This window comes from Vipera ursinii (genome assembly GCF_947247035.1).
Source record: "Vipera ursinii genome assembly, chromosome: 1".
NCBI classification, from domain to species: Eukaryota; Metazoa; Chordata; class Lepidosauria; order Squamata; family Viperidae; genus Vipera; species Vipera ursinii.
Genome location: NC_139512.1, coordinates 225,859,830 through 225,887,166, shown reverse-complemented (window position 1 = coordinate 225,887,166; position 27,337 = coordinate 225,859,830). Strand labels below are relative to the sequence as shown.

The 27,337-nt window shown below is 39.1% G+C and overlaps 1 protein-coding gene across 1 annotated transcript in view; it reads left to right on the top strand.

Moving 5' to 3' along the window:
• CSMD1 (CUB and Sushi multiple domains 1) overlaps window positions 1-27,337 on the top strand; it is a gene marked incomplete at its 5' end in the record, with an annotated part of 1,146,395 nt that overhangs the window by 858,850 nt on the left and 260,208 nt on the right. The window contains 2 exons of the mRNA XM_083350006.1: window positions 15,847-15,950; window positions 17,058-17,170. Coding sequence (XP_083206132.1) covers window positions 15,847-15,950; window positions 17,058-17,170 — 217 coding nt within the window. The remainder of the gene's footprint in view (window positions 1-15,846; window positions 15,951-17,057; window positions 17,171-27,337) is intronic.

Here is a 27,337-nt window from a genome sequence, read left to right as displayed (position 1 = left end):
CTGTGTGCTTATATAGTAATATGGGATATGGGAGTATATTACTCTTTTAAAACTAACTGAATAAATGCTATTAAGAATGCTAACATTCTGATACTGATGTCTTTACTATGTATTCTGCAAAAAAAATATCCTTCATATGTTTGCAATACAGTATCAGATTTTAGCTTCTGCATTTGCCTTTACACAATAATTGATGACTGCAGACATAGCAGTTTCTCAGGCAAATGAAATATGCATAATGTAAAAAGTTTCACTGGGTTATGCACTGGACCTTGCATAATAATACACTTTTTTTTAGAACAATTGGAAAGTTACAATTCAAATTGCTTTGGGAACATGAGAAATAGTAATACTCATTGCTGAATGACCTGGCAAATAGAAAAGTGTGTTCATTCCTAAGTACAGGTAATCCCTGAGTTACGAGCGTTCACTTAATGGTTGTTCAAAATTATGTGATAAGCGCCCCCTAGTGATTACGAGAAAATCCAAAAATTACGAATGTTGCAGCACTATGGCAGTTGTTCATCCTTACGAATGACTGTAGAGGCTCTGCAATATTCACTCTATTCTCCCCCACGCTCCCCACAAATGCTTCCCCCTCCCTTCTTTCCTTGCCAGACTTACCTTGAGACTATCTGTGCCCCGATTTCTGCCTTTGAGGAAGAGGAGAGTCAATGGAAGCTCCTTGATGCCATAAAATTGTGTGAGTTCAGGCACCCCTCTTCTATTGCAGAGAATGGGTACCTGAACTCTCCTAAGATCACGGACCTCAGAAACTTTCATTTTTGGCACAAACTTTGTACTTGTCTTCTGTCCCCCCCCCCCAACTCCTTTTTGCCACCACTGGAACACTTTTTATTCAAATGGAGACCTAGGGGAGATGGGAAACTTTGTCTGTGAGGAACTGGGGTGGTTGAAAACACAGTGATTCACTGCTTTTTCAAGTGTTGCATTTGCACATAGAAGGAGCTCCCTATCTCCCCAAGGTCTCCGTTCAGATAAAAAGTGTTTGAATCGCAGCAGCTTGAATTTCTCCACTCTGTCTGAGTGAAAGGAAATGGAGGTGCAGAGCAGGATTACTCTCAATAAGACTGGTGCACATGAGTGAGCAGTGCACCCGTGTCTTCTTGAGAGCAATCCTGCTCTGTGCCTCCGGTTTCTTCCTTTCAGACGGATGAGAGAAACTCAAGCCGCTGCCACCGCTTGAATTGGGAGGACTACAAGGAGAAGAGCAGTAAAAAAAGAACTTTTTATTACAACAGCTGTGTAAAACTTTACATTCAAAAATGCATATGTGAAAACCCTTGATATATTTTGTTGTCACTATGCTCTTCTTTAAAAAAAGAATAGCCTTTTTTATTCTAATTGCTATTTTTATTTTATTTAAAGGCAAAAATATCAACAAAGATATGTCCAATCTATATAGACTGACAGTCATACTTCTCTGACTAATTGTCAACATTTGGGGAGGCTATATGATTCCATTGCCATTTGTTAGTCTTTATTAATATGCTGAATCCGTTAAACTAATAATACATGACATATTTTGACAGATATAATGGTTCACTGAAGATAATATACAGGTGCACTTGTTCTCAATTTAGTTATGTGCAGATTCATGTAGCGGTAGCTGATAAATACATACATGAACTCAGTACTCATTTCCTTGTATTTTGTGGGGTTTGGTTTAATGTTCCATTTGCACAAAAGTATGAAATTCAATCTACAACCACCCACTCATCTGCAGCTTTCTAATATGGTAAGTGCATAGTGGAGAACTTGGTCTCCATGTATGCATATGCATATTATCACAAAACAACTTTTAAACATTACTAAATGTAATTACACAAAGTTAGGGTTCATCAACTGATATGAAAAAAATCATCAACCAATTAATTGTAGCACTACAAAAAAGGAAATTGGTGCTTCCTCATTCCTCCAGAAAAACGCAAACCACCCTTGGAACTATTCTGACTTTTTTCTAGTCCTTCATCAGAAGGTTGTGTTACAACAAAATCCTGCAATGAAATCAGTTTGCAGGCAATATTTTTTTTTGCCCCAAATCCATTCCAATTCATTGATATTTCATTTTCCCTTTCTGTTCAGAACTTTGATATTGTCTCTCAACCACCGTATTAATCATCCAAATATTTTTGTAGCCCATCACTTAACTTTCCTTTTGCTCGGTAAGCATGTTCTTTTCAGATTTTTTTAAAAAGCTATTTTCCATTCTTTGAATTTATCTGGTTATTTCTGCTTTCATTACTGCTTCAGTTAATCTTTTTTTTTGAAAAAGTGGCTGGACATTGTAATTTTCTGTGTTCTATTGATCTCTTGTTCAGCTTAACCCTCTGGAAATCATTCATCTATTTTTTTAAAGAAAGGGGGTGTCTTCTAAAGTTTATTACTTGCCATATTATATCTATGATCTCATGCCTTTATTTATTACCACAGTGTGTGTGAAATATATTCTTCCTGATACAAAGGAAGATAGTAAAGACTTTTAAGACTGCAGTGCTACAATTAATTGGTTGATGATTTTTTCATATCAGTTGATGAACCCTAACTTTGTGTAATTACATTTAGTAATATTTAAAAGTTGTTTTGTGATAATATGCATATGCATACATGGAGACCAAGTTCTTCACTATGCACTTACCATATTAGAAAGCTGCAGATAAGTGGGTGGTTGCTTAGCAATAGCCTTCATTCTATGTATATGCTTGCTTATTAGGGCTTTCGCCCCCCCCAGCGGCATTATTACAAAGTCAGCTTATTGCCCCCAACAATCTGGGTCCCCAATAATTTGCATGGTTCCCCTTAAAAACATATCCATTATAGCATTTACAAAGAACTAGAAATATATAGACATTATTTTGTTTAGCTTTGGGATGTATTATATTTAATATTACTTTTTTATTTTCTTTTTAAAATCACATTTCATTATTTCCTCTTTTTCATCTAGCTGCTTTAAAATTACTCCCAAAATGTCAAATAACGCTTCTTCTGTGTTAGTAATTTTGTTCCAGGTAACAACCATATTATAGTATATAACTTGATTTTTGAAGCCCTTTTATATAATCACTAAATTTAATGGAACAAGTAAGCTTTGTACTGAGTTCATTATTTTTAAGCTTTATCTGTACACTTCTATCACTTTAAATATTATATTGTATTTTCTTTTCACATGTACATATATATTCCAAACTTTTAGGCAAATTATATGTGAATAATAACTACACTAGCTTTAGTTTTACTAATTAAATATTCCTGCCTTTAACACCTTTACATCTCCATGTTAAATGTATTTGCGTATGTCTTCCCCTCCCCCACCAGAAATCTACAGATCTGTAGGGATTTGGCTTTATTTTCAGTTGAATGTATACCTGTCACTGTTAGATGCTGTCTGTCCCCAGTGTAGCATTTTCTAGGCCATTGACCAAGCTGGTAGGAACATGTAACTCCTGCTCAAATTCCTGGGAGTTAAACTATCAGTGTATCTGGAGATGTAGGAGAAGGAGTGATTAGAACCTGAGGGCAGAGTTAAAAGAGGCATCAGCCTAGAATCCCTACATAGCCAGAAGGACACCAAGTCCAACCTCCCTTGAATCTTGTTAACTCTTATCTAACCCCAGTGAGGTGATAGATATGATTAATGATAAATCAGCTTAATTGAACCTTCACACATGGACCTTATCTTTCACGTCTGACAGGAAATACCAAATTATGTATTTTGTTAAATACTATTCATTTTGTTTCCTTTTTATCAATACAGTTTTGTCAACTAACCTTAACTTGCTACTTTCAATCTTGCCCTTCCCAGCAATTTAAATCTTCTATTTTTCCAAAGATGTGGACTCTGGAACTCAAACAAATGCATTTAAAGCTTAATAGAGTTGTATTCAATTCATTATATTTAATACTGTTTTATATATTTAAACCTATACACAGCTACCTTTATGAAAATATTTGACATGTTAATATGCACTGTGTCTCCTATTATCTAAAATGTTTCAGTGCTAATTAGTGACTTGTATAAATATTAAATTGTTCAGAAATTTATAATTATATATTCTGAAGTTTATTTTAAAAATTAAACACATCACAACATTGGGGGGAATAACCATGACTACTATGTTCTTAGATTTTCTATACATTTTAATAGAGCTTTTCCTGAATATTATCATTAGCATTTTCACTACTGATGATCTCTGAGTTTGCTGACAGGAGTTTTTGTCTTTGTGAGGTTTCTGCAAATTTTCCAAGGGGCACTTCAGTTCATTAAAGATTAGATTAAATCACATTGAAGCTCAACTATAATTCCATTGGGTGACTTGGCCGATTAAGTAGATTTTCTGCTCCTCTTGGAGTTTTTATAATGTAAAGGTAAAGGTAAAGGTAAAGGTTCCCCCGCACGTGCATGCTAGTCGTTTCCAACTCTAGGGGCCGGTGCTCATCTCTGTTTCAAAGCCGAAGAGCCAGCGCTCATCCGAGGATGTCTCCGTGGTCATGTGGCCGGCATGACTAGACGCCAAAGGCGCACGGAACACTTTTATAATGTACAGGGTTGCAATTCCAGTTCCATATATGGAGAACAATGAGGGTGTGAATAGTGTGAGGTGGACAGCTGACTAATACATTTTATCACTGTAGGAAACTCTCAACCTATCAGAATTCTTTTGAGAGGGCAAGACTAAGCTTGCTTTGAGCTCCATTTAGTTTTTACCTCTTTTTTTCTTTAGTATAGGAAATCTTAATTTTGCTTGTTGTTGTGGGAACAGGATATTATAATTCCATGCTGGTTCTCAAAATCTGGTCCATGATGGACAGCAGTGAGATACCTCTGTAGTTTATGCAGTCTGATTTGCTTTCCCTTCTTTTTATAAAAATACACAATGAGGGCATCATAGAACACATCAGGCCTCACCTCTGTGGACTAATGAATTCCAAGATGTCTTGGAATGAGAGCGAGGTGTTTGGTTCTGTTCTTTGTAGATCTCAGCAAGAATACCATCCTGCCATGTTGCTTTATTTCACTCTTCTGTGAGATCACTTTCTTGATCTCATCAGTACAGGGAGGCAGGTCTACAGTAATTAACCCAAATTTTGGAATCACTGTGTTAATGCCTTCAAGTCATTTTTGACTCCTTGGTGACTGGACAAGTTACTGGAGTTTTCTTGACAAGAGTTTTGGAGGTATTTTGTACTTGGCTGCTATTACCTAGGGCTGAACATATATATATATGTTAAATGCTTGTTAACTATTTAGATTACCCTGCTAGGCCCCAAACATGGGACAAATCTTTATTTCCTGTTTCGGCCTAACCGAAGGCCATCCACAGGCAGTAGTCACAACAGTGACAGCTCATATTTGTATAAATTTTAGATTGCTAACAAAGAATTAAAGGGAGACTGATATGCATTTCAAACTTATTTGTTTTCATCAGTCTGCCATACCCTTCTGAGATTCGAACCTGGGCTGATTGCACATTAGGCAGTTGTTTTAACCTTTAGGCCATATATACAAATCTGTTCAACATAATAAAGTATAAGACTATGATATCCAAGCATTTATTTTCCTAGGTTAACAATTGATTAGAGAGTATAAGAAAAATAAAAATAAAGTTGCCTGTTGCCATTTGACCAAGTTTATGCATTCACTTTGAATGAAATGTATAAATCATTCGTGACCTGTTTGTACTCTTAAAATTTATTTAGCACCAGCATCTTGTGACATCTATGGCAGTTCATAAAATCAACATTGAACAATACTATTTATGGAATGACAGAAAATTGAGTGGAGGGGAAGTATTTTGCAAAGAATACACAGGCTATTAGATAAATATGTCTCTTTTCAGAGGCATTTAATGAAACAGCTTCCACCTGTGTCAATGTGTCAGTTGATTTCCGATTATTTTTAATGCAACATATTTTAGATAATTCAATTTGTTCTATAGTAGTTAAATTCTGAATTTGGAAACATTTTAAAGCTTTCTTTTCTTAATATGTTTCTATAGTATCTGAATATATGTAGAACTGAACTAGTAATAGTACAGTAACTGTTTTAATCCATTTCTTTTTTAATATGGCAAAAACATCTTTACCAATAACATGAAACTCTAAAGTTATAAATGTTCAAAACAGCACTATTAAATTAACTGTTCCAGTGGTTTTGTTCTCATTGTTAGGAAGTTTATCTTAAATTAAAGGTTGCTTCTCTCCCTGATTTGTTTTCATCCACTGTTTCTTGTCTTGCCTTCTGGTGCTTTGAAAAATAAATTGACCCCCTCTTCTTTATGGCAGCCCCTGAAATACTGGAATACTGTTATCATGTCATCCTTAGTCCTTCTTTTCTCTAGACTGGCCATACCCAATTCTTGCAACCGTTCTTCATATGTTTTTGTCTCCAGGCCTTTGAACATCCCTGTTGCTCTTTTCTGTACTTTTCCAAAGTCTCAACATCTTTTTTGTCATGTGGTGACCAAAACTGGATGCAGTATTCCAGGTGTGGTATTACTAAAGATTTATAAAGTGGTACTAATATTTCACACAATTTTGATCCTATGCCTCTGTTTATACAACCAAGGATTGTGTTCCTTTTTTTGGCTGCTAGATTATTTGTGTGGGTATTGGAGAGCAGATGAAAGAATACATGTTTGTGCATAAAAGAGAAAGAACCAGCTCAGGAGCAAGCATACCTACTGTATTGTAAGGCTACATTAAGTGAGTCTTGCAAGTCTTAAAGTGCAAATCTCCCGCTGTCTCTCTTTACTGCCTGATAAGTTAGATCAGATCTTTTCAAAGTTTCTATCTCTACCCATTATTTAGCTTCAAACTCTGCCACCTTTTATCTGATTGCTTCCTAAGCTGCATCTCTTCCATTTGTCTCAGTATACAAATACACAATACACAGAAACAGTATAGGCGGTACCTTGCTCAATATTTTATTTTATTTATTTAATTTATTTAATTAAATTTCTATATCGCCCTATTCCCGAAGGACTCAGGGCGGTTTACAGGGCAGCATAAAATACAATATAAAAATAATATAGAATTAAAATACATTAAATTAATTAAGCCCAATTAAAACAATATTTAAAATGCTAAAACCCCTTCAGTCCAGGCCTGATAGATCGAAAAACCAGGTTTTCAGATCCCAGCGAAATGAACGCAGATCGGGGGCAGTCCTAAGTTCCACGGGTAAATCATTCCAGAGAGCAGGCGTGCCCACAGAGAACGCTCTTCCCCTAGGAATAACCTTAACCGGTGGTATCCTGAGAAGGCCCTCCCTGTGGGAGTGCACGGGACAAAGGGAGCTTGATGCCGACAGCAGGTGTTCCCTCAGATAACCAGGTTTTCAGGCCCCGGCGGAATGATCGGAGGTCGGGAGCAGTCCTCAGCTCCACCGGCAGCTGGTTCCAGAGGGCAGGCGCCCCCACTGAGAAGGCCCTATCCCTGGGTGTCACCCGCCGGCAATCTCTTACCGGCGGGACCCTGAGCAGACCCTCCCTGTGGGAGCGCACTGGGCGAAGGGCGTTTGATGCCGGCAGCAGGTGTTCCCTCAAATACCCCGGACCCAGGCCATGTAGGGCTTTATAGGTGATAACCAGCACCTTGAATTTCACCCGGAGGGCAACCGGAAGCCAATGCAGCTCGCGGAGTAGAGTTGTTACATGGGAGTATCGGGAAGCCCCCATCACAACTTGCGCGGCCGCATTCTGCACCAGTTGAAGCCTCCAAGTGGTCCTCAAGGGCAGCCCCATGTAGAGAGCGTTGCAGTAGTCTAAACGGGAGGTCACGAGTGCATGAGTGATTGTGCATAGGGCATCTCGGTCCAGATAGGGTCGCAACTGGTGCACCAGGCGAACCTGGGCAAAAGCCCCCCTGGTCACGGCTCCTATATGATCTTCTAAACTGAGCCATGAATCCAGGAGGATGCCCAAGTTGTGAGCCCTATCAATGGGGGGTAACACCTCATCCCCCATAGTTAACGATGGACAAAACTGGTTTTCCCGAGATGCCGGTATGCACAGCCACTCAGTCTTGGCAGGATTGAGTCAGAGCCTGTTAGTAGTAGTAACTATGTAGTAACTATGAGAGGGATCTTGGAGTCTTAGTGGACAATCACTTAAATGTCAGCCAGCAGTGTGCTGCAGCTGCCAAAAATGCAGTGCTAGGCAGCATTAACAGAGGGATAGAATCAAGATCATGTAAAGTGTTAATACCACTTTACAATGCCTTGATAAGGCCACACGTGGAATACTGCATCCAGTTTTGGTCAGCACAATGTAAAAAAGATGTTGAGACTCTAGTAAGAGCACAGAGAAGAGCAATAAAGATGATTAGGGGACTGGAGGCTCAAACAAATAAAGAATGGTTGTTGGAATTAGGTGTCAAGTTTCTGACATATGGGCTTTTCAAGTGACTCTGAGGCATTGTTTACCCTTAAAAGTCCTTTATTAGCCTAATACACTGGCAAATGCTTGCTTGAAGAAAGCTGGAATCTGAAATCTCCGCCCCTTGCACAATATATTAAAACACAATTCTCCACCTTTCTAATTTTGTCATTAATCCTATTCTCCAATTAATTTAAAGAATCAGTTTCCCTTCCATTAGAAAACCCACCAAGGTCTTATCTTCTTTAGTTAGAGATGGCCTTGAAGGTGCAATCCTCCTCTTCCCCCCTCCCAACTTTAAACTGAATCTCTCAAAGCAATACACAAGTTTAACATATGAAATGGCTACTTCATCTCTTGTCAAGCAATAACATTCAATGTTAGAAGCGTTGACATCTGCCCCCCCTTACAAAAAGGACAGATCCTGTAATGTAAACAAAACACAAGTTAGGAACTGGCTTTTGGTTTGCTGGGGTGTTTCTCATAAAAACTTTTGATAAATCTGTCAGCTTTCACATCAGTAGATTTCACCCAAATGGCTTCAGACAATGGGTATGCCTTCCATTGTACTAGGTATTGCAATTTTCCCTTAAAGATTCTAGAGTCAAGAATACGTTTCGCTTCATAATGGGTCTGACCTGCCACAATGAGGGGTCCATGAGGTGCTTTCATAGGGGGAGGTCTTAAAGTGGAGGTTCGAAACGGTTTCAGCAAGCTACAATGGAACACTGGGTGAATTTTCCCCCAGAAGTCTGGGTAGTTTCAATTTTATTGTGACCGAGTTGATGATTTTCACAATGGGGAAAGGCCCCAAGAATTTTGGTCCCAATTTCTTATTGCGTAGTTTAAGGCGTAAGTATTTGGTCAACAAATAGACCTTTTCCCCAACTTGGAATGTTCTTTGGCGAGCTCTCTTTTTGTCAGCTTGCTTTTTGTAGGTCTCAAAAGTCTTTTTTAAGGCCACCTTTGTATTTTTCCAAACTTCTTCCCAACCACTCACCCAATGATCAAGAGTCTGGGAAGTGGAGGGTAACTGAGGGTATGGGGTTGAATTCTTTCCCTGTGGCTACACAGAAAGGAGTGTAGCCGGTGCTGCTATGTACTGAATTATTGTAAGTCGCCTCTGTGAAAGGGAGGAGGTCGGTCCAGTTTGTTTGTTGGTAAGAGATGTAGCATCTAAGGTATTGTTCCACCATTTTGCTGGTGGATTCTGTGACTCCGTTAGTAGCCAGGTAAAAAGCAGTTGATAGGCCTTGAGATGATCCAATTAATTTAAGAAAGTTTCTCCAAAATTTTGCTGTGAACTGCACCCCTCTGTCTGAAATTATTCACTTAGGGGTGTCATGTAGTCGATAGATATGTTTTAGGAACAACTTAGTCAAGCGTTGAGCCGATGGAAGTCCTTTGCAGGTGATAAAGTGAGCCTGTTTTGAAAATAGGTCTATCACAGTCCAAATGACAGTATTTCCTCTACTGTCGGGTAGGTCTACTATAAAGTCCATAGCTATTTCTTCCCATGGTTGAGAAGGTTTGGCCACCGGTTGCAGTAACCCAGGGGTCTTTCCTGGGATTCTTTTCATGGTGGCACATACAGTACAGCTCTTGACATAGTTTTTTACATCTTATTTTAGTCCCGGCCTCCAAAATTGCTGGCAAGTGAGATGTAAAGTTTTTAGATATCCAAAATATCCAACCTGTTTGACATCATGGCTGTGTTTGAGGGCATTAAGACAAAGAGCTTCAGTCAAGTACAGTTTCCCCCCCTTGTAAGCCAGACCATCCTTGCATGTTAGGGATGTCTGATTGTCTTTAAACCATTGATCAGTGAGGGGTTCTCACTTTATTTTCTTTACCCTGGGGTCATCAGGATTAGGGGTCCTGTGAAGTGTGAGTTGGGCTGCAGTTTGTGAACCGGGGATAATTGTCTTGTGAACTTTTTCACGAGCACATCAGCTAGGAAGTTTTTTTCTTCCTGGTATGTACTTTAGAGTAAAGTTAAAATGGTTGAAGTACTGTGCCCATCGTACTTCTTTTGGGGACAATTTGCGGGGAGTTTTTAATTCCTCTAAATTTTTGTGATCTGTCCATACTTCAAAAGGTACCTTGCTCCATTCTAAGTAGTGCTGCCAGTTTAATAGCCCCCACCTAATAGCGAAGGCCTCCTTCTCCCAGACTGTCCATCTCCTCTTGCCTTCAGTAAATTTCTTAGAGGTGTAAGCACAAGGTTGCAGGACCCCACTTTTATTCTTTTGCAATAACACTGCTCCAACTGCCACGTCACTGGCATCTGCATGAATTACGAAGGGCTCCCCTGGACAGGGGTGCTTTAGGACCGGTTCAGCCATAAATAGTCTTTTTAAATTCTCAAAAGCTTTCTGACAACTCATAGTCCATGCTAGTGGTTGGCCAGGTCGTGGTTTTCCCCCCTCCCTTGTCTGCTTTTAGTAGTTCTGTAAGAGGTAGAGCAATCTTGGCAAAAGAGGGATCGGGCCCTATGGGTAATCTCACAGTTCTCATTCCTTTTTTCCACCAGATCAATGGCTTCCATTTGTCTAGCCAGGCTAGTCCTAGAATAAAAGTTTCAGACATCTTTGGAGCTACCAGGAAGCGAATAAACTCCCAGTGCTCGCCTATTTCCAGGCGTAAAGTCTCCGTTAATTGTGTGACTAAAGTCCCTCTCCTTAGGGAGCCATTGGCTTGCTCGAACCTCACAGGTTTGGAGAGCGGCTTGGCCTGTATGCCCAGTCTCAAGGCACATGACAGGCTAATGATGCATCGGGAACAGCTGGTATTGAGTAGCACTATAGGGTCTACTTGTGCCCCTGACTTAGGGATTATGAGTTTAGCAGGCAATAAAAAAGGTAGGATGCATCGATTCACCGTCGGGTTGTTCTCCCCTTCATTGACACTGTCAAAACCGGGTAAAGTGGGATGGGTCCAGTTGGTGGGCCAGCATCCTCCTGGCTGGCGGACGTGACCTGGGTAACAGGCTTCTGGGTGGCCCAGTTGGATTTTTCTCTTGATGGCTGCTGTGCGGGTTTCTTCCTCGTTGTTGGATCTGGTCTACTCTGCTGTTGCGGGTAAGAAACTGGACAGTTCGCTGCTCGATGTCCCTGCTGTCCACATCAAAAGCGCTTGCTTGGCGGTCCTGTAGGTGGTCTAGGTCTTTTGGCAGTAGCAGTTGTTGGGGGGTTTTGGAGGTGGTGGTAGCCATCTGGATCCTGGTTTTGGTGCAGCTTCAGGTGGGGGAGGCTTTTTATAGCAGACGAGCTGGACATCTAATTTCACTGCTGCCTGGTACCATTCATGCAGCTGGTCGGGTACAGCTCGGTAGATACATGCCTGAGAAAGGTGGTTGTCTAACCCTTTTCTAAAAAGATGAATTATTGATTGCTCAGGCTATCTCTTTATCTGACCTGCCATCTTTTGAAACTCCCATACGTACTCTAGGGCAGGCCGGCCAGCTTGCTTTATCTTATGGATTTGTTCATCCACTTTGAAGGCAATGGATGGGTCCTCAAATCTTTCCCTCAGCCCCAGGAGGAAAAGGTGGGGGTCCTCCCATTCAGGGGCCTGCTTGTTATATAAATTGTTCAACTATTTAGATGCTTCTCCCTCTAAGTTGGATGCAATCACATCATCACACCCGGGTCTGGGTAAATGTGACCCCAGCGATTCAAGTAAGAGCATACTTGGTTGAGGAAAAAAATCAGTTTCTCTGGGTCCCCATTGAAGGTGGCTCTGAAGGGTGGGCTCATCATTGCTTGATTGGGCCCCCATTGCTGCTGGCCCCACCCTAGTTGTTAGTTCAAGGGCTGCTAGGGCCCCCACTGATGTTGTTGTGCCCCCAGTTGCTGCTGGCCCCCTCCTGGTTGTTGATTCACTGGTTGCCAAGGCCCCCACTGCTGCTGTTGTGTCTCCAGTTGCTGCTGGCCCCACTCTGGTTGCTGATTTAATGGCTGCCAGCCCTCCCCCACTGGTCCTGCTGTATGTTCAGGGGTTGCACGTTTGGGTCCTGCTGCTGCTACCTTTGCTGTTGTCCTCCCACCAGTTCCTGATCTCTAGGCTTCTGCATCACCCCCAGCTGTTGCAAGGCTTCTATTAGCTGGGGCAAGCTCAGAGGTTGTTGGCCTTTCACTTGTGGGGGCTTCTGTCTCTATGGGTCTGGAGGGCTTGGCAGGGGACTCCTGGGTCTGGCAGGCAGTCTGATCTGCAGACAGGATTTTCCACTAACCCGAGTATTCAATCTCAGCTGGCCTGGTTGCTCCCCACCGGTCTAGGGAATATGATGTGTAGGATTCTCTCTGTTGTCATCCCACCTCCTCTGCCTTTGAAGCCCTTGGGGATGGCAAGGCTGCTTCGAGGCGCCTGGAGTCTCCGCTGGGCTTAATCCATTCTGACGACCAGACCAATTCTCCTGGTTGTTTGGGTCTAGCTCCCAGCTGGGAGGATTGCTGAAACTCTTTCCCTGCTGGCTTCTTCACTGCCCTTCCCCCACTGGGGTGGCTGCTGGTGCCAGGGAGTTGGCTTCAGGCAATTTTTCTCCCTCCATTATGGGATCTTCCCCAACTCTTTGCCACACTACTTCCCAAACTTGGAGACAGCGACAGGAGGTCGGAACTCCCTAATTAGTTTAAAAAGTAGTGTGGATTCCAGCTTGATGTCACGTTTCCGACGTATGGGCTTTTCAAGTGACTACGAGGCATTGTTTACCTTAAAAGTCCTTTATTAGCCTAATACACAGGCAAATGATTTCTCGAAGGAAGCTGGAATCTGAAATCTCCACCTCTTGCACAATATATTAAAACACAATTCTCCACCTTTCTAATTTTGTCATTAATCATATTCTCCAATTAATTTAAAGAATCAGTTTCCCTTCCGTTAGAAAACCCGCCAAGGTCTTATCTTCTTTAGTTAGAGATGGCCTTGAAGGTACAATCCTCCTCTTCCCCCTCCCAACTTTAAACTGAATCTCTCAAAGCAATACACAAGTTTAACATATGAAATGGCTACTTCATCATCTCTTGTCAAGCAATAACATTCAATGTTAGCAGCGTTGACATTGGGTATGTCTAATTTAATGAAAAGAAGGACTAGGGGGACTAGCAGTGTTTCAATATATCAGGGTTTGCCACAAATATGAGGGAGTCAAGCTATTCTTCAAAGCACCTGATGGTATGAAAAGAAGCAACAGATGGAAACTAATCAAGCAGAGAAGCAGCCTAGAACTAGGAAGAAATTTCCTGACAGTTAGAACAATTAATCAGTGGAACAACCTGCCTCCAGAAGTTGTGAATGCTCCAACACTGGAATTTTTTAAGAAGAGATTAGACAACCATTTGTCTGAAATGGTATAGGTTTCCTGCCTAAGCAGGGGGTTGGACTAAAAGACCTCTAAGGTCCCTTCCAATTCTATTCTTCTATGTCTTCTCCCAAAGTTATTCTGATATGTCATTATACTGTGTGAATTCATCTTAAAACTAAACATTATTATACTACTTAACATGCCCCATACTGTTTTCCTAATTTATGTAAATATTTTGATTGTAGTAAGAGCTGATTTTTTTACTTGTTAAATTATTATTTTCCTATTTTTATAGTTTTGTCATAATTTCTTTTTGAGTTATTATTAATGTCGATCCCCTCTTAGGGATATTGAAAAGGTATAAATAGGTATTATTCAACTTTCATGATATCTCTGTAAATGCAATTCCATTGTATATTGTATATTGTATAATCATTAAATTTGTTGAAAAATTGATTATGTGCCATTAAGTAGGTGTCAACTCTTAGTGACTATGTACAATTTTTCTCCATGAGAAAACTTATTCTTTCAGTTTTCCCATAGTCATTGTAACTGAGTCCATCCACTCTGTTGCTGATTGTTCTCTTTTTCTCTTTCCTTCTACTTTCCCACCATTATAACTTGCTCCAGAGAGTTTGTTCTCCACATTATGTGTAGACTTGTTCCTTTACTGTTTACGTTGATCCTAAAAGACAGGCATTATCTACCTCATTCTGTCTTCATTGTCAATTCATTGTCAATTCTAAAAAAGAATTCTAAAGCTTCTTTTTGTACCTGCTGTCCTTAGTTTAATAATTTTAATATGTAATTATAGTTCTTTTTTTCACTGTGCTCCTTGATTGTGCTTCTTTAATTTAAAAATTATTATGGAAAAATTACCAGCTAAATTTGCAGTAGCACACTCCCAGTTTATCCTCTATATCCAGATTAAAGTAAGCACACACCCAATTAGCTCAGCTACTGTAACAATACAAAACATAGCTTGAAGTTTGTTTATTTATTGTGTACGTGTGGTTTTTGAGTCAGCCTTGACTCCTGGTAACTGTCTGGATAAGTCCCTACAGTTTTCTTGGGAATATATATGATGTGAGGGTGAAGGTTCATTCTCCGAGCGAATGTTTCATTACCGGCTAGGTAACATCTTCAACAGAATTTAGGGCAGGGTCCCCAACCTCCGGGCCATGGACCAGTACCGAGCCGTGGCATGCCAGCAACCGGTCAGCACAAACAAGGAAAACCCCATCCTCAGTATGCAGGCAGCACACAAAACCACACCCCCTTCAATCCATGGAAAAACCTCTCTCCACGTAACTGGTCCCTAGTGCCCAAAAGGTTGGGGACCTCTGATTTAGGGGCTGTCGGTGTCAGTGTTCTTCTGTTTATAAGGGCTTTGTGTGGCCAGTGGATCAATATTGACCATTATTGTATATATATGATATAATTGGAGAAAGGTGGTCTTCAGATAATGCCATGCCATGAAGGGCTTTAAAGGTTAAAACCAACACCTTGAATTGGACCTAAAAACAGACTGTCACTCAAGGCCCAAATAAACAGGCTCAAATTTTCTTACTTTGGATACATTATGTGAAGACTCAGATTTAATGCTCTAATGCTAGGAAAAGCAGAAGGAAATAGTGGAAGAGAATGACCAACCACAACTGCAGGATGGACTCAGTTACAGTAAAAATGAATGTACAGTTACAAGACTTGAAATCACAAGTTAGGGGAGACCATTATGGGAAAAAAAATCTATGTGGTCACAAGGAGCTTGATGGCAGATAATCAATCACAAAACAGTCATATACCTTTATGGAATATCCACAATTAATATAATTTACTGAGCTCAACATTTCTAACAATGATCCAACCAGTTTTCTTATGCTATGCCATTGAAAATGTTTGGCTTTGAGGGACAAGCAAAGTGTACTATTCTATGTGAGTTTCCATTATTTTACATGCCAGAGTTTCTTACTTCTTTACGATGATTTCTGCACAAAAGAAAAAGACACCAAGAAAGAACAAAAAGGGCAGGTAGCATTATTCTTTTTTTTCTTTCCTTCATCATTCAACCCATTTTTTTTAAAGACACTCATTCTTTTAGAGAAGCATTGAATTGACTGAAGTATACTTTTCTGATTCTAATAGGTCATAAAGCTTGCTTTTGAAGAATTTGAGCTGGAAAGAGGATATGACACTCTTACAGTAGGAGATGCTGGCAAAGTGGGAGATACAAGAACAGTTTTATATGTGTAAGTGCATTGCATTATTCATTGGAAATTCTAGTTTGTTTCTTTTTTCCAATTCCTTAGACTACATAGGCAATGCTTTTTGTCCCAATTGTATTATCAGTGAGTTAGAACATTTCTGTAGATTCAATAGAAGCTTTGCAAAATTACAAGTACTCTCAATACTTTTCTATCTTTATAACAATCTAAAAGTGAATGGAGGTTATGTCCATTCATGTCACGTGACATCACGAGTTTGACACCCCTGTTCTAGAAGGGAAAAAACAACAACAGTGTGACTGCTTTGTCCACCTATACAAGTATTGACAAATTCACAGATTTCTAAGATAAGTTGACTCTTTTCACATATAACTAGTTTCTGATTTACAGTTCTAAAATTAATTGATAGTTGTAATTCCAGAATAGATTTGAAATTCAAGGTTAAAAGTTAAAGACTGTTGTACATATACAACATGGTAAAATTAGATTAGATTAGATTAGATTTATTGAATTTATATGCCGCCCTTCTCCCTAAGGACTCAGGGCGGCTCACATATCCTGTCTGGATTACTGCAATGCACTCTACAAGGGAATGCCATCTGGAAGGTGCAGCTGATTCAGAATGCAATGGCATGTGCAATTTTGGGTGCTCCATGGTTCATCTGAGTACCCCACTGCTCTGCTGGCTTCCAGTTGCCTTCTTGGTACAATTCAATGATGGTTATTACCTTCGAAGTCCCAGGTGGCACATGACCAAGTTACTTGTAGGACTGCCACTCTCTGAGAGTATTTGCCCATCCTAATAGATTAGATAGGGGGGCAGGGTGCATTATAGGTCTCCTCCCTTAAATACTGCTCTCTGATGGGACATTGGAGGTTCACCTTCTCAGTGGCCACCCTATCCCTAGCCATCCCTAGCCTACCTTCTGGGAGCATAGGAATCTCTACCCTTCCAGCCTTCCAGAGGGTTATGAAGATGGGGGTTGAGCTGTAAGGGTGTTGGGTCACCAGGGAGGAAGGGTGCCTGTGTTTTTAACTACATGTTATGGATTTTTATGAGGGGCATATAATTTCTTTACATAAATAAATAAGTGAAACTGTGTATGGTTCAGTTCTATTGTTTTTCTGCAGCCTGACAGGCTCCAGCGTTCCTGATCTTATTGTAAGCATGAGCAACCAGATGTGGCTCCATTTACAGTCAGATGACAGCATTGGCTCACTAGGATTCAAAGCTGTTTATCAAGGTATGTTTCCTGTTCAAAACAGCACAGAATTCTAAACCAGGAAATATGATTGTTTGAGTCAAGGTTATTAAATGATTTTACTGAAAAGGTAAACTTAGAAAGTATGAAATACTTTGTTTCCATCTTTTGAAAGTGAATTATATCACTAAATACATTCGGCAATCATACAGAAACTCTTCATGAAGAGAGACTCCAATGCTTCAGAGTATAGTCATTTTTGTGGGCTATTAATAATATCTGCTCAATTAATTATATTATTTGGATTATCCTTTTCTGTATATGGAATCACTTGACAAACAAAATATTTTTAAGCATGTAAGCCTTATATTGGCTTGTTTTTTTTATTTGAGACATCAGGTTTAAAGCTGAATTCAGTAGTTGATGTATATTAATTTACATATTTGTTTTTTAATAAGTATTTTTAATCAATATTGGCCTTGGTAATAGATGGGAACCTGCTTGCTCTCTCTCTCTCTCTCTCTCTTTGTGTGTGTGTGTGTGTGTGTGAGAGAGAGAGAGAGAGAGAGAAAGAGAGAGAGAGAGAGAGAGGGAGGGAGGGAGGGATGGAGGGAGGGAGAGAGAGAGAGAGATGTCTGCTATACATCCTTTATCTTGTTTCTGATGTAAAAGATAAAGTAGTATAGTAGACATAGTTATATGAAGCCCGGGACTATGAAGCCATACGCTATATTAACATTTCATAAATTATCAGAGGAAGGGGAAAAAAGCTTTTTTTCTCCCTCTAATAATTTATGAAATGTTAATATAGCTTCATAGTCCCAGACAAAAGTTTTTTGTTTTTTTTCACAGTATGCACAAATAAGTTTTCCGTAAACTGTAATGTAATATTTGCATCTAAGAAGAAGCAAAAATATATTATGCGATAGAATTTCGGGCTCTTTTGTCCACAGAAGTCTTTTTGAACTGTCAAATTCTAATTCTATGGCACCTGATGATAGAATGTATTTCTCTAAATCATATTTTGTATAATTTGCCATAGCTATTTAAGTAGCAGCAGGGAGTAAATTAAAGTAGATTTCCTTCATGCTGTGCTGCTGGATCGTAAAAAATGAGGCTATTTTTAGAGGCACATTGAACACACGCTTTGTGTAAGATGGCTCAAGTTTGCAACATTTGCACACAAATTCATCTTCAACACTAGAATGAGTTTTATTATATTTAGCACTATCAATTTCACAGATTATAATAAGAATAATAAGAATAACCTCTTATCTAGAAAAAATTTGTTAAGATTTTGAGCTCTATTTCTAGAAGGTCTAAAAAAATTCAGAACAATAATATATGATAGATGGTGTCCTGCTAAATTATACAATGAAGAAAAAGTTAGAAAACTGATGTGAACATGTATTTGCTAATTAAAAGAAAGATTTTTTTTGCCTATTACAAGCTATTATAACCAAGAAGTATTCATTTTTAAATAATACTGATCTGAAATATGAACTAATGAGAATAGTTCATATATTAATGAATTGCTGGGATAAATAAAAAAATGTTTTAATGATCAATGCCCGATCCTAAGAATTTTTTTTATTGTACTATGGTTATGTCTAGCCTTGTCCAGCAAATCTTTGTGAAGCATAATAATGTAATAGCAAAGTAGATTCAACATAGTCTTGCTAAAATTAAGAGAAAAAATAGTAATAGAAGAAATACCTCAACATAATACTTCTCACTTTTATGATATTTGAAATATGCTGGAATCAAAATTTATTTTTTATGTTGCTGTTATTCAACTATAATTTTGTATGAATACATGGTATAAATCAGTTACATGGAAAAAGTCACATATACAACATTTTAGCTTCCCTTTCTTTTTTAGCAGAGAATAGCATAATTCAAAGAAGAATGAATAATCTTTTGGATCAAGAGCAATATAAACATTTGTGCAATGTGCTGAAAGCCACATTTAAACAACTAAGCAGGGTAGAACACTAAATGTCTGAATGTCCAAAATGAGGAAAATGGGTATTGCATATCATGTGTGCACACAAACACACCTTCACTAATAAGAGTTGGAAGCATATAAATTCACTCCCAGCGTAGCCATGTTTTTAACCATGATGAAGTGTCTTCCCCTTAAAAGCCTTGGTGGAGCAGTGGGCTAATGCCTCCTTAAATAACACCAGCTGCCTGCAATTAGTGCAGGTTCGAGTCCCACCAGGCTCAAGGTTGACTCAGCCTTCCATCCTTCCGAGGTAGGTAAAATGAGGACCCAGATTGTTGGGGGCAATTAAGCTGACTTTGTAATAATGCCGCTTGGGGTGTGTGTGAAAGCCCTAATAAGCAGGCATATACATAGAATGAAGGCTACTGCTAAGCTTGTAAGCTGCCCTGAGTCTTCGGAGAAAGGCGGGATATAAATGGAATTAAAATAAAAATAAAAATAATAAAAAAAAATATAAGTTGAAGAATTGAAAATCACTTCTGATTGACTGGTTATATGTCATAATCGCTTAGCAAACACATAGGGTATTTTTTTTCCTCCCTCCAGGACAAACTGTCCTCCACCTGATCCTTCATGTCTTCCAATAGTATATCCATCCCACTTTTATTGAATCCCTCCACCTTTTTTGGGCTGGCACTGCTGGATGCCAGCCAATCCACAGATTAATAAATTCAGGCAGAACTTTCAGAAGCTGTGCCCTTTTTTACCTATAGCTAAAGACGGCAACTGCACCATAGTCAAGGTTTGGCATGATGAGAACACGTAGCCAATTAACAAATAACAAATTAAAGGGAAAACATAAGAGACACAGTGAGGTACAGTCCAGAGTTCAAAGCCCAGTATTACAAGGTTAAGAACAACAAAGCTGAAGCTTGCAAAATCATTCTCAGTGTTGCCTCTGAGAGGAGGAGGCCAATAAATAAACCAGGCTGAGGTATCACTTGAGATGTGCAGCTGACATACATTACTCATTGGAGTCTATTCTCTTAACAGCCTGCTTTATGAATTGGGAATCCAATTTGGGACTATTGCTGTCAAGACTTTGTATAAAACAGCAAAGTCTGGGATGTTTTGGTAGAAGAGGGTGTAATAACATTATTCAAGATCACGAAAAAGGGTTAATTGTATCAAATATTTTAAAACTCAGTGTACTAGAAGATGAAGTAAAATTAGCTTTCCAGGCATTATCAAGTCAGAAAATTGCAGGAATTGATGGAATTAGTAGAAATAAAGCAAGCAAAAGAAGTAGTAATAAAAAAGGTCCTAAGCAAAACATATCATCAGATGTGGAAAACAACACAGATCAGAAAGGTCCAAAGAAGTCTCCAAAGAAAAGAGACTTAACACAATGTGTAGATTATCATGAAATATCCTAAATTTATCACACTAATAAAATAAAGCTTAGGACCATACAGTATAGATTAAATCCCTGTTTTCAGGAAAAAGATACCAGGTGTTTGAGCTGATTTTAGAAAGGTCCATGGCACAAGTAATATTGCTGATGCACACAGGATAATTGAGGAAGTCAAAAAATGCCAAAGAGAAGTTAATATGTGTGCTATTAATTAGACACAGACCTTTAGTAATATCAATCATGTCAAGCATAAAATGTCCTTAGAAAAATTTGAATCCCAGAACATCACATTGTTTTCATGCAAAAAATATACCCAGGTCAAGAAAAGACTGGCTCCCAGTCAGCAAAGTAGTGAGACTCCCTATTCATTCAGTCTACTACATGCTAAATATATACTGAGAAGCTGGACTGGAAAAAGCTGAGTGTGGTTTAAAGTTGGAAGAAAAAAATATTCACAACCTGCATTATGTTGATAATTATACTTTGATAGCTGAAAAGGCAAACAATTTACAATTCTAATAATGAAAGCCAAGGAGCACAGTGAAAAAAAATGGGCCTAAGATTTCCATATGCAAAACTCAAAGCTAATAACAAGTATAGCAACCAGCTGTAGAAATAACAATGGAAATTTTGAAGTGGTGATAATTGTTGAACAGTAAAGGAAGAAGCAATCAAGAAATATATGACAGATTTGTACAGATACCAATAAAGGTCTTGGAATGATATTTAAACACCATGACCTATCTATGCCTAAAAAGATCAGAATTATGCAGACACTGATTTTCCCTATGATGCTCTATGTAAACTCTGTGGAAAACATGGACATTAAAAATAGTTTAGGAAGTATATTGAAGCTTTTGAACTTTGCTATTAAAGAAGATTCTTGAGAATTCCATGAATGAACAATAAAATCAACAAATGGCTCATAGAACAAATCAATGTAGAGTTCTCACTTGAAATAAATGACCCTTCTCATTTTTAAGCTAATGCAAAGTCTTGAGAAGTTTAACATGATGGATATGAGATGGGAAGCAAATACATTTTCTAAATAAATTATTAAATTAAATTATTAAATTAAATTATTAAATTAAATAAAATAGAAGAAAAGATAAGAAGAATATAACTAGTACCAGGGCAGAAGGACTTACTTCCATTGGTGAGGGGTGTACTGTTGAAAGACCCAAAGTGCCAGATTGTGATTAGATAATCCTGGAGAAGTTTTATCTATGTGGTTGCTAAATAACACACTCAACATTGACAAAATCCCCAAAAGTCAATTGCAAAAGGCAGCTTTACTTGAAACAGCTTAAATCCTGCAACCCCATCAAATAACCTCTACCTATCCCAGCTCCTTGAGAAGAACTTGATAGGTGGATAAAAATGCCAGATCCAGTCTAAACATCTGGCTAACTGTGAGATGAAGAATGACTACTAGTGTAAGCCTTTCAGACAATTAGCTTAAACTTTCTTGAAAATGACAAAACCATAGCAAACAGTGTGATAAGATCAAATACTTAAAATTAATAGTTAAAAATATGAATTGCATTATCCACATTGCCGTTTCATTTCATAACAGATTTTGAGAGACTTCATATAGATTTGATCACTGATATTTCATTTATGCTTGATTTTAGTTGTCAGTTTTTACAGTTTCTTTTTTGTTACAGTCTAAAAAAAAATCTGTTTTACCCATCACTTCAACCAGGTTAATTGCTTGACATCAAGGTAATTTAATTTTAGTCCATTGGACATGAGGTCTACTGCTAATTAAAATTTAATTAAAAGTGTGTCTATTTCTGTAAGATGATATAAATAGGTTGCCAGTTCAACAGTTCACAAGAAAGGAGGGAATAAATTGTTACAAATCAGCTTCTTATCCTAACATATATATTTTTTTCAAAGGATCAGAAAAACGTATGACTGGTTACTATACACTTTAAGCACAAAGGAACATTTGATATATTATATTAGTATTAGGAATACAGATGATGATAGTTACAGTAAAATTAACCTATAAAGGGCACCTCTGCCAGGTAACTTTCTGTAAGTAACTTACAAGTGCCATAATCTAATATACGTGTTCCAATATCTAAGGCAGGCATGTCAAACTGCCAGCCTTCGGGCCGGATGCATCACTCTGAAACCATGCCCACCCTATTGCCGGCAATGGGGAAAAAGTCCCAATATGTCACATGATGTCACATGACATCACAGGTTTGACATGCCTGATCTAAGGGGTTGCCACAAAAAAGAGGGGGTCACCCTGTTCTTCAAAGCACCTGAAGGCAGGACAAGAAGCAATGGATGGAAACTAATCAAGGAGAGAAGCAACCTAGAACTAATGAGAAATCTTCTAACAGTGAGAATAATTAATCAGTGGAACAACTTGCCTCCAGAAGTTATGGGTGCTCCAACACTGGAGGTTTTTTCAGAAGAGGTTGGACAACCATTTGTCTGAAATGGTATAGCAATAGCAATAACACTTACACATATACCACTTCATAGTGCTTTACAGCCCTCTCTAAGCAGTTTACAGATTCAGCCTATTGCCCCCAACAATCTGGGTCCTCATTGACCTCAGAAGGATGGAAGGCTGAGTCAACTTGAGCTGGTGAGAATTGATCTGCTGGCAGTCGGCAGAATTAGCCTGCAATACCACATTCTAACCACCGCACCATCATGGTTTTAGGGTTTACTACCTGAGCAGAGGGTTGGACTAGAAGGCCTCCAAGGTCCCTTGCAACTCTGTTTTATTTTGTTTCACTTCAAAGGAAGGATGACTAAATTACTAAACAAATGTAACTCCCCAAATTTTGAAGTTAAGGGCCTGTGCCAGAAATTATAAATGGGGAGGTTAGATACAAGAGATACATGGCAGCTATAAATTTGTCCACAATGCAGGAATGCAAGAGTTCAGGGAAGGCTTTTTTCAATAGTTGAAAAGGTATTAGGAGAAAATTTTACTTCTTCCCAAGCCAGGTTCAAACAACACAGGACAATTGCTTGAGGCAAAAGTAGAGTTTATTTAACAGTGAAACCAACAGCTTAGCAATCTACGATGGCCATGAGTTTTAAAAAGACAGGATCAGTCATATTGATAGGAAAGTCTAGTCTTTGTTTAGGAAGCACGTGAAGATATTTGCCAATGTACAGTATTTGCCTTGGGGGATTGAGCTGGATTGAGAATAGTATTTTCTGCAGGGTAAAATAAGCGTGTCCAGGTTTGGCCTTTGGGTGATGGGTCTAGCATTGGGAGAATCTCACTGTGTGGATAAAGGATTTTTATATCTCAAGGGGATGTCTGTATTTGTCAGTTTCCTAGTGGGGCATGTGCTTAGTCAGTTTCACCATAAACAGGCAGAAAGCCTTAAGCAATCTTTTTTTTATTATTCAGTGCTTTTTTTCTAAAAAAAAAGGTGCCAGAACTCTCATCTTGTTAATCTTTTATTTATATAGTTTTATTTATATATTTATTTATATAATTAAAAATTATATATTCAATTTTAAGATAAATTTAATTTATTGTATTTAAGGCAAATGTTCATAGTAAATTCCAAAGTTTTGTCCAAATCTCGTCTTTGAGATTTGAACCAAGTTTAAATCATAATTGCTTTTAGTTTTTTCATCTGTTTTTGGCTTAGATGAAGTAATGCATCTTTCAGGCATTCACCAAATAAACTAGAATTTGTTGTGAGCATCTCCTTAAATACAAACAGCTCATAAGCCGGACCTACCTATATTAGCAACCACATTATTGATGGCTTGTACATACCATTTTAAAGATATGATCACATTGGTTCAAGTGAATGAGATGCTCCTATAACCCAAAATGCATGCTATTAATTCATCCCTGCCAAAATAGTTATTTTCATCAGACTTAGTTCATGATGAACTTAGAACACTAAGTTCTGTTTTATCAAGTTAATCATGAAGACAGCGTACTAGGCTGCCATAGGGGTGAAAAATTGTGGGATAGCTCCCCCATGTTTATATACTGCAGGTGGGTATAGTAAAGATGGAATATTATTTTGTTTGTCTACTTGGAAAATGATGTGTTGCACTTTAATAGAGGAGACAAATTTTGCATATATAGTATGACGTATATTGAGTTCCTTTTGGAAGGACTAACAGTGGGAGATAATAGATGTCTATTACAAGTGCATATGCTGCCTTCAACATATTGAATTGGGCTATTGTATTTAATATTTATTTTAATTTTTATATATTGTATTTTATTGTATTGCCCTGTACACCGCCCTGAGTCCTTCAGGAGAAGGGCGGTATAAAAATTAAATTATTATTATTATTATTATTATTATTATTATTATTATTATTATTATTATTATTATTATTATTATTATTATTATTATTATTATTATTATTATTATTATTATTATTTAACTGATGGATAATGTTACTGACAAGATAATGAATTGCAAAGAAATTGTTATTAATACATAAGTTAACATTTTGTTTCTATTTCTTTACAATTGCTGATTAAATAGGCCTGGCTATGTTCAAATTATACACACAAGAGAACAGGCATAGGTGAGGGGGAAAGTGTTACAATTCAATCTATTTATGAATATGAATGAATATGTCCATAATTGCCCAGTGTATTTTAACAATGATATAGAACTGTGCTATGAGGAGCTTACAATTTACATTTACATTTCTTATTCTTGGGGAATTAATGACAGAAAGAAAATGGATTGAAAAAAGTAGATGCAAAAGTAACATTAGATAAATATAAGAAAATATAGTTGCATATCCTTAAGTAATTTATGAAAAAAGTGCTTAAGATTACCATTTCAGATAGATGTACAAAATCTGCAGGAATCCAGATAACCACTAAAATAGTAGCCATGAGACACAGTTCCTGGCTAAGGGAGGTGACCCTCCAGGCCAGACGGGATGATGTGGTCAAACCAGGTTAAGTCAGTGCAGCAGTTCAGGGCCAATCTGTGTGAGGTGATGTGTCTCTCGCAATGCACACTGATGGCACAGAGATTGCAGCTGCCGAGCCAGATGCCAGTGCGGGGCAGCAGGAGGGTGCAGGCAGTGGGCAGGCCGAGGCGGTGGGAGGCATCGGGGGCCAGACACTCTAGGGTAGCTATGTAGGTGCGCAGGGCGAGGAGGCGGAGGCGCAGGTCCAGCACCAGGTAGGCAACCAGCTGTTCTGGCCCGTGGAAGGTCAGCCGCCTGCCGCACCCTACCCGCGCCACCTCTATGCCCAGTGCCTGTAGCCACCCTGCCAGGACTGCCTCCTCCTGCCCCATGCAGCCCTGCCATGTAGAGTGGGCCCCACGGCTCCCACAGCACCAACCGCAATGCACACCAATGGCACAGAGCTTGCAGTCACTGAGCCAGATGCCTGTGAAGGGTGGCGGGAGAGCACAGGTGGTGGGCAGGCAGAGGCAGCAGCAGGCGTTGCAGACCAGGCGCCCCATGGCTCCCATAGCATTGTGGCATTGCTGCTTCAGTCTCCTCCAGGTATCTTCAGTACTACCATTAAAAAGAGGTGGAGAGGGAAATTGTGTCTGCCAGGCCTTGCCTCCCCATTGGGCCAAGGGTCTTGCAGAGGGCAGGGTGGACTTGACAAATGCAAGTTATTTGAGGAGGGGGTTTCTTTGCCACTGCATTTTCTTCTTCTGACTTGTGGTCAGCCTGGCTGACACGAGGTGAGCATGAGGCAGGCACACACATGTTTTCCATGCTTCAGTGCCAGGCTCTCCATAGCCTGGCTGACACAGGTGAGCATGAGGCAGGAGTGCACATGGACTCCGCTTTTTCAGCAGGGCAGAATTAATTGCTGCTCCCCACCTCCCACTCCTGGTCCTCTCTTACTTACAACTAGGAGATGGTGTAGTTGGGCAGCAGGGAGAGGTGCAAAGTTCCTGCCAACTCACCTTCGCTGCAGACAACTTACATGTGCAATGTTTGCCGGCCGGGTCTTTTGGCGCACTCAGCAGCAATTCCTATTGGCTTTCGAAAACCAATAGAGGGAGTAGCACAGCTTGTGCAAAAGTTGAAAAAATCCATAAAAAAAAGGTGCTGGAACTCTGTTCTGAGCGTTCTATGAGAAAAAAAGCCCTGGTTTTATTGTTTAAGGTTCACCAGTACATTAGGCCTGGCAGCCAGCATTGGTGAGTGGTGTGGATAGCAAGGTTGGTAAGAGTTCTTTCCTTCTCACAAAGCCGAATCCAAGATATTGGAACAAAATTGGAAGTGGTCTTGTAGCAATCCAAGGATCTCAGAGAAACAGAAGCACACACAATCACATAACTGTCTTTCTTTATTTTGGGGACTCCCATTAAAAGGTTTTGTTCTACTCTGTCAGTCTTCCACTGTAGAGGATCTGTTCCAGTAAGTTTCTCCTTCAGCTGACTCAGACTGCTGCTTCAGTATCCAGTAAGAGATTACCTGGCTACTCCAGAACAGAGCAGGGTTATTTTCCAATAAGTTCTGCTCTTTCAGGACTTCATCTGTAGAGAGTTCTCCAGCTCTTGAGTTGCAAGGTCAGAAGCCTTTAAGCTCTGTTCTTCCAATTCAGTCTCACTCCTCAGACTGGCCCCTAGCACTAAACAGCCAGAAATGGATTTGTTTGAGCTGTTTTTAAGTCTTCCCAGGAGCCAGACTGTCTTTAGGAAGACGGACAAGCACACCTTTTCCAAGATTAATGAAGTGTAAATATTCTGGGTCTCTGATAAAACTCAGTTACAATTTCAGTGTACACCTAAATGTGTTCTATTATTTTCTTTTATTCGGCTTGTGTACAAAACCTTTCCCCATTCTTTTCGCAAGAATTTTCCCTTCGGCTGAGTTTCAGTTGTTTACACTTGCACCA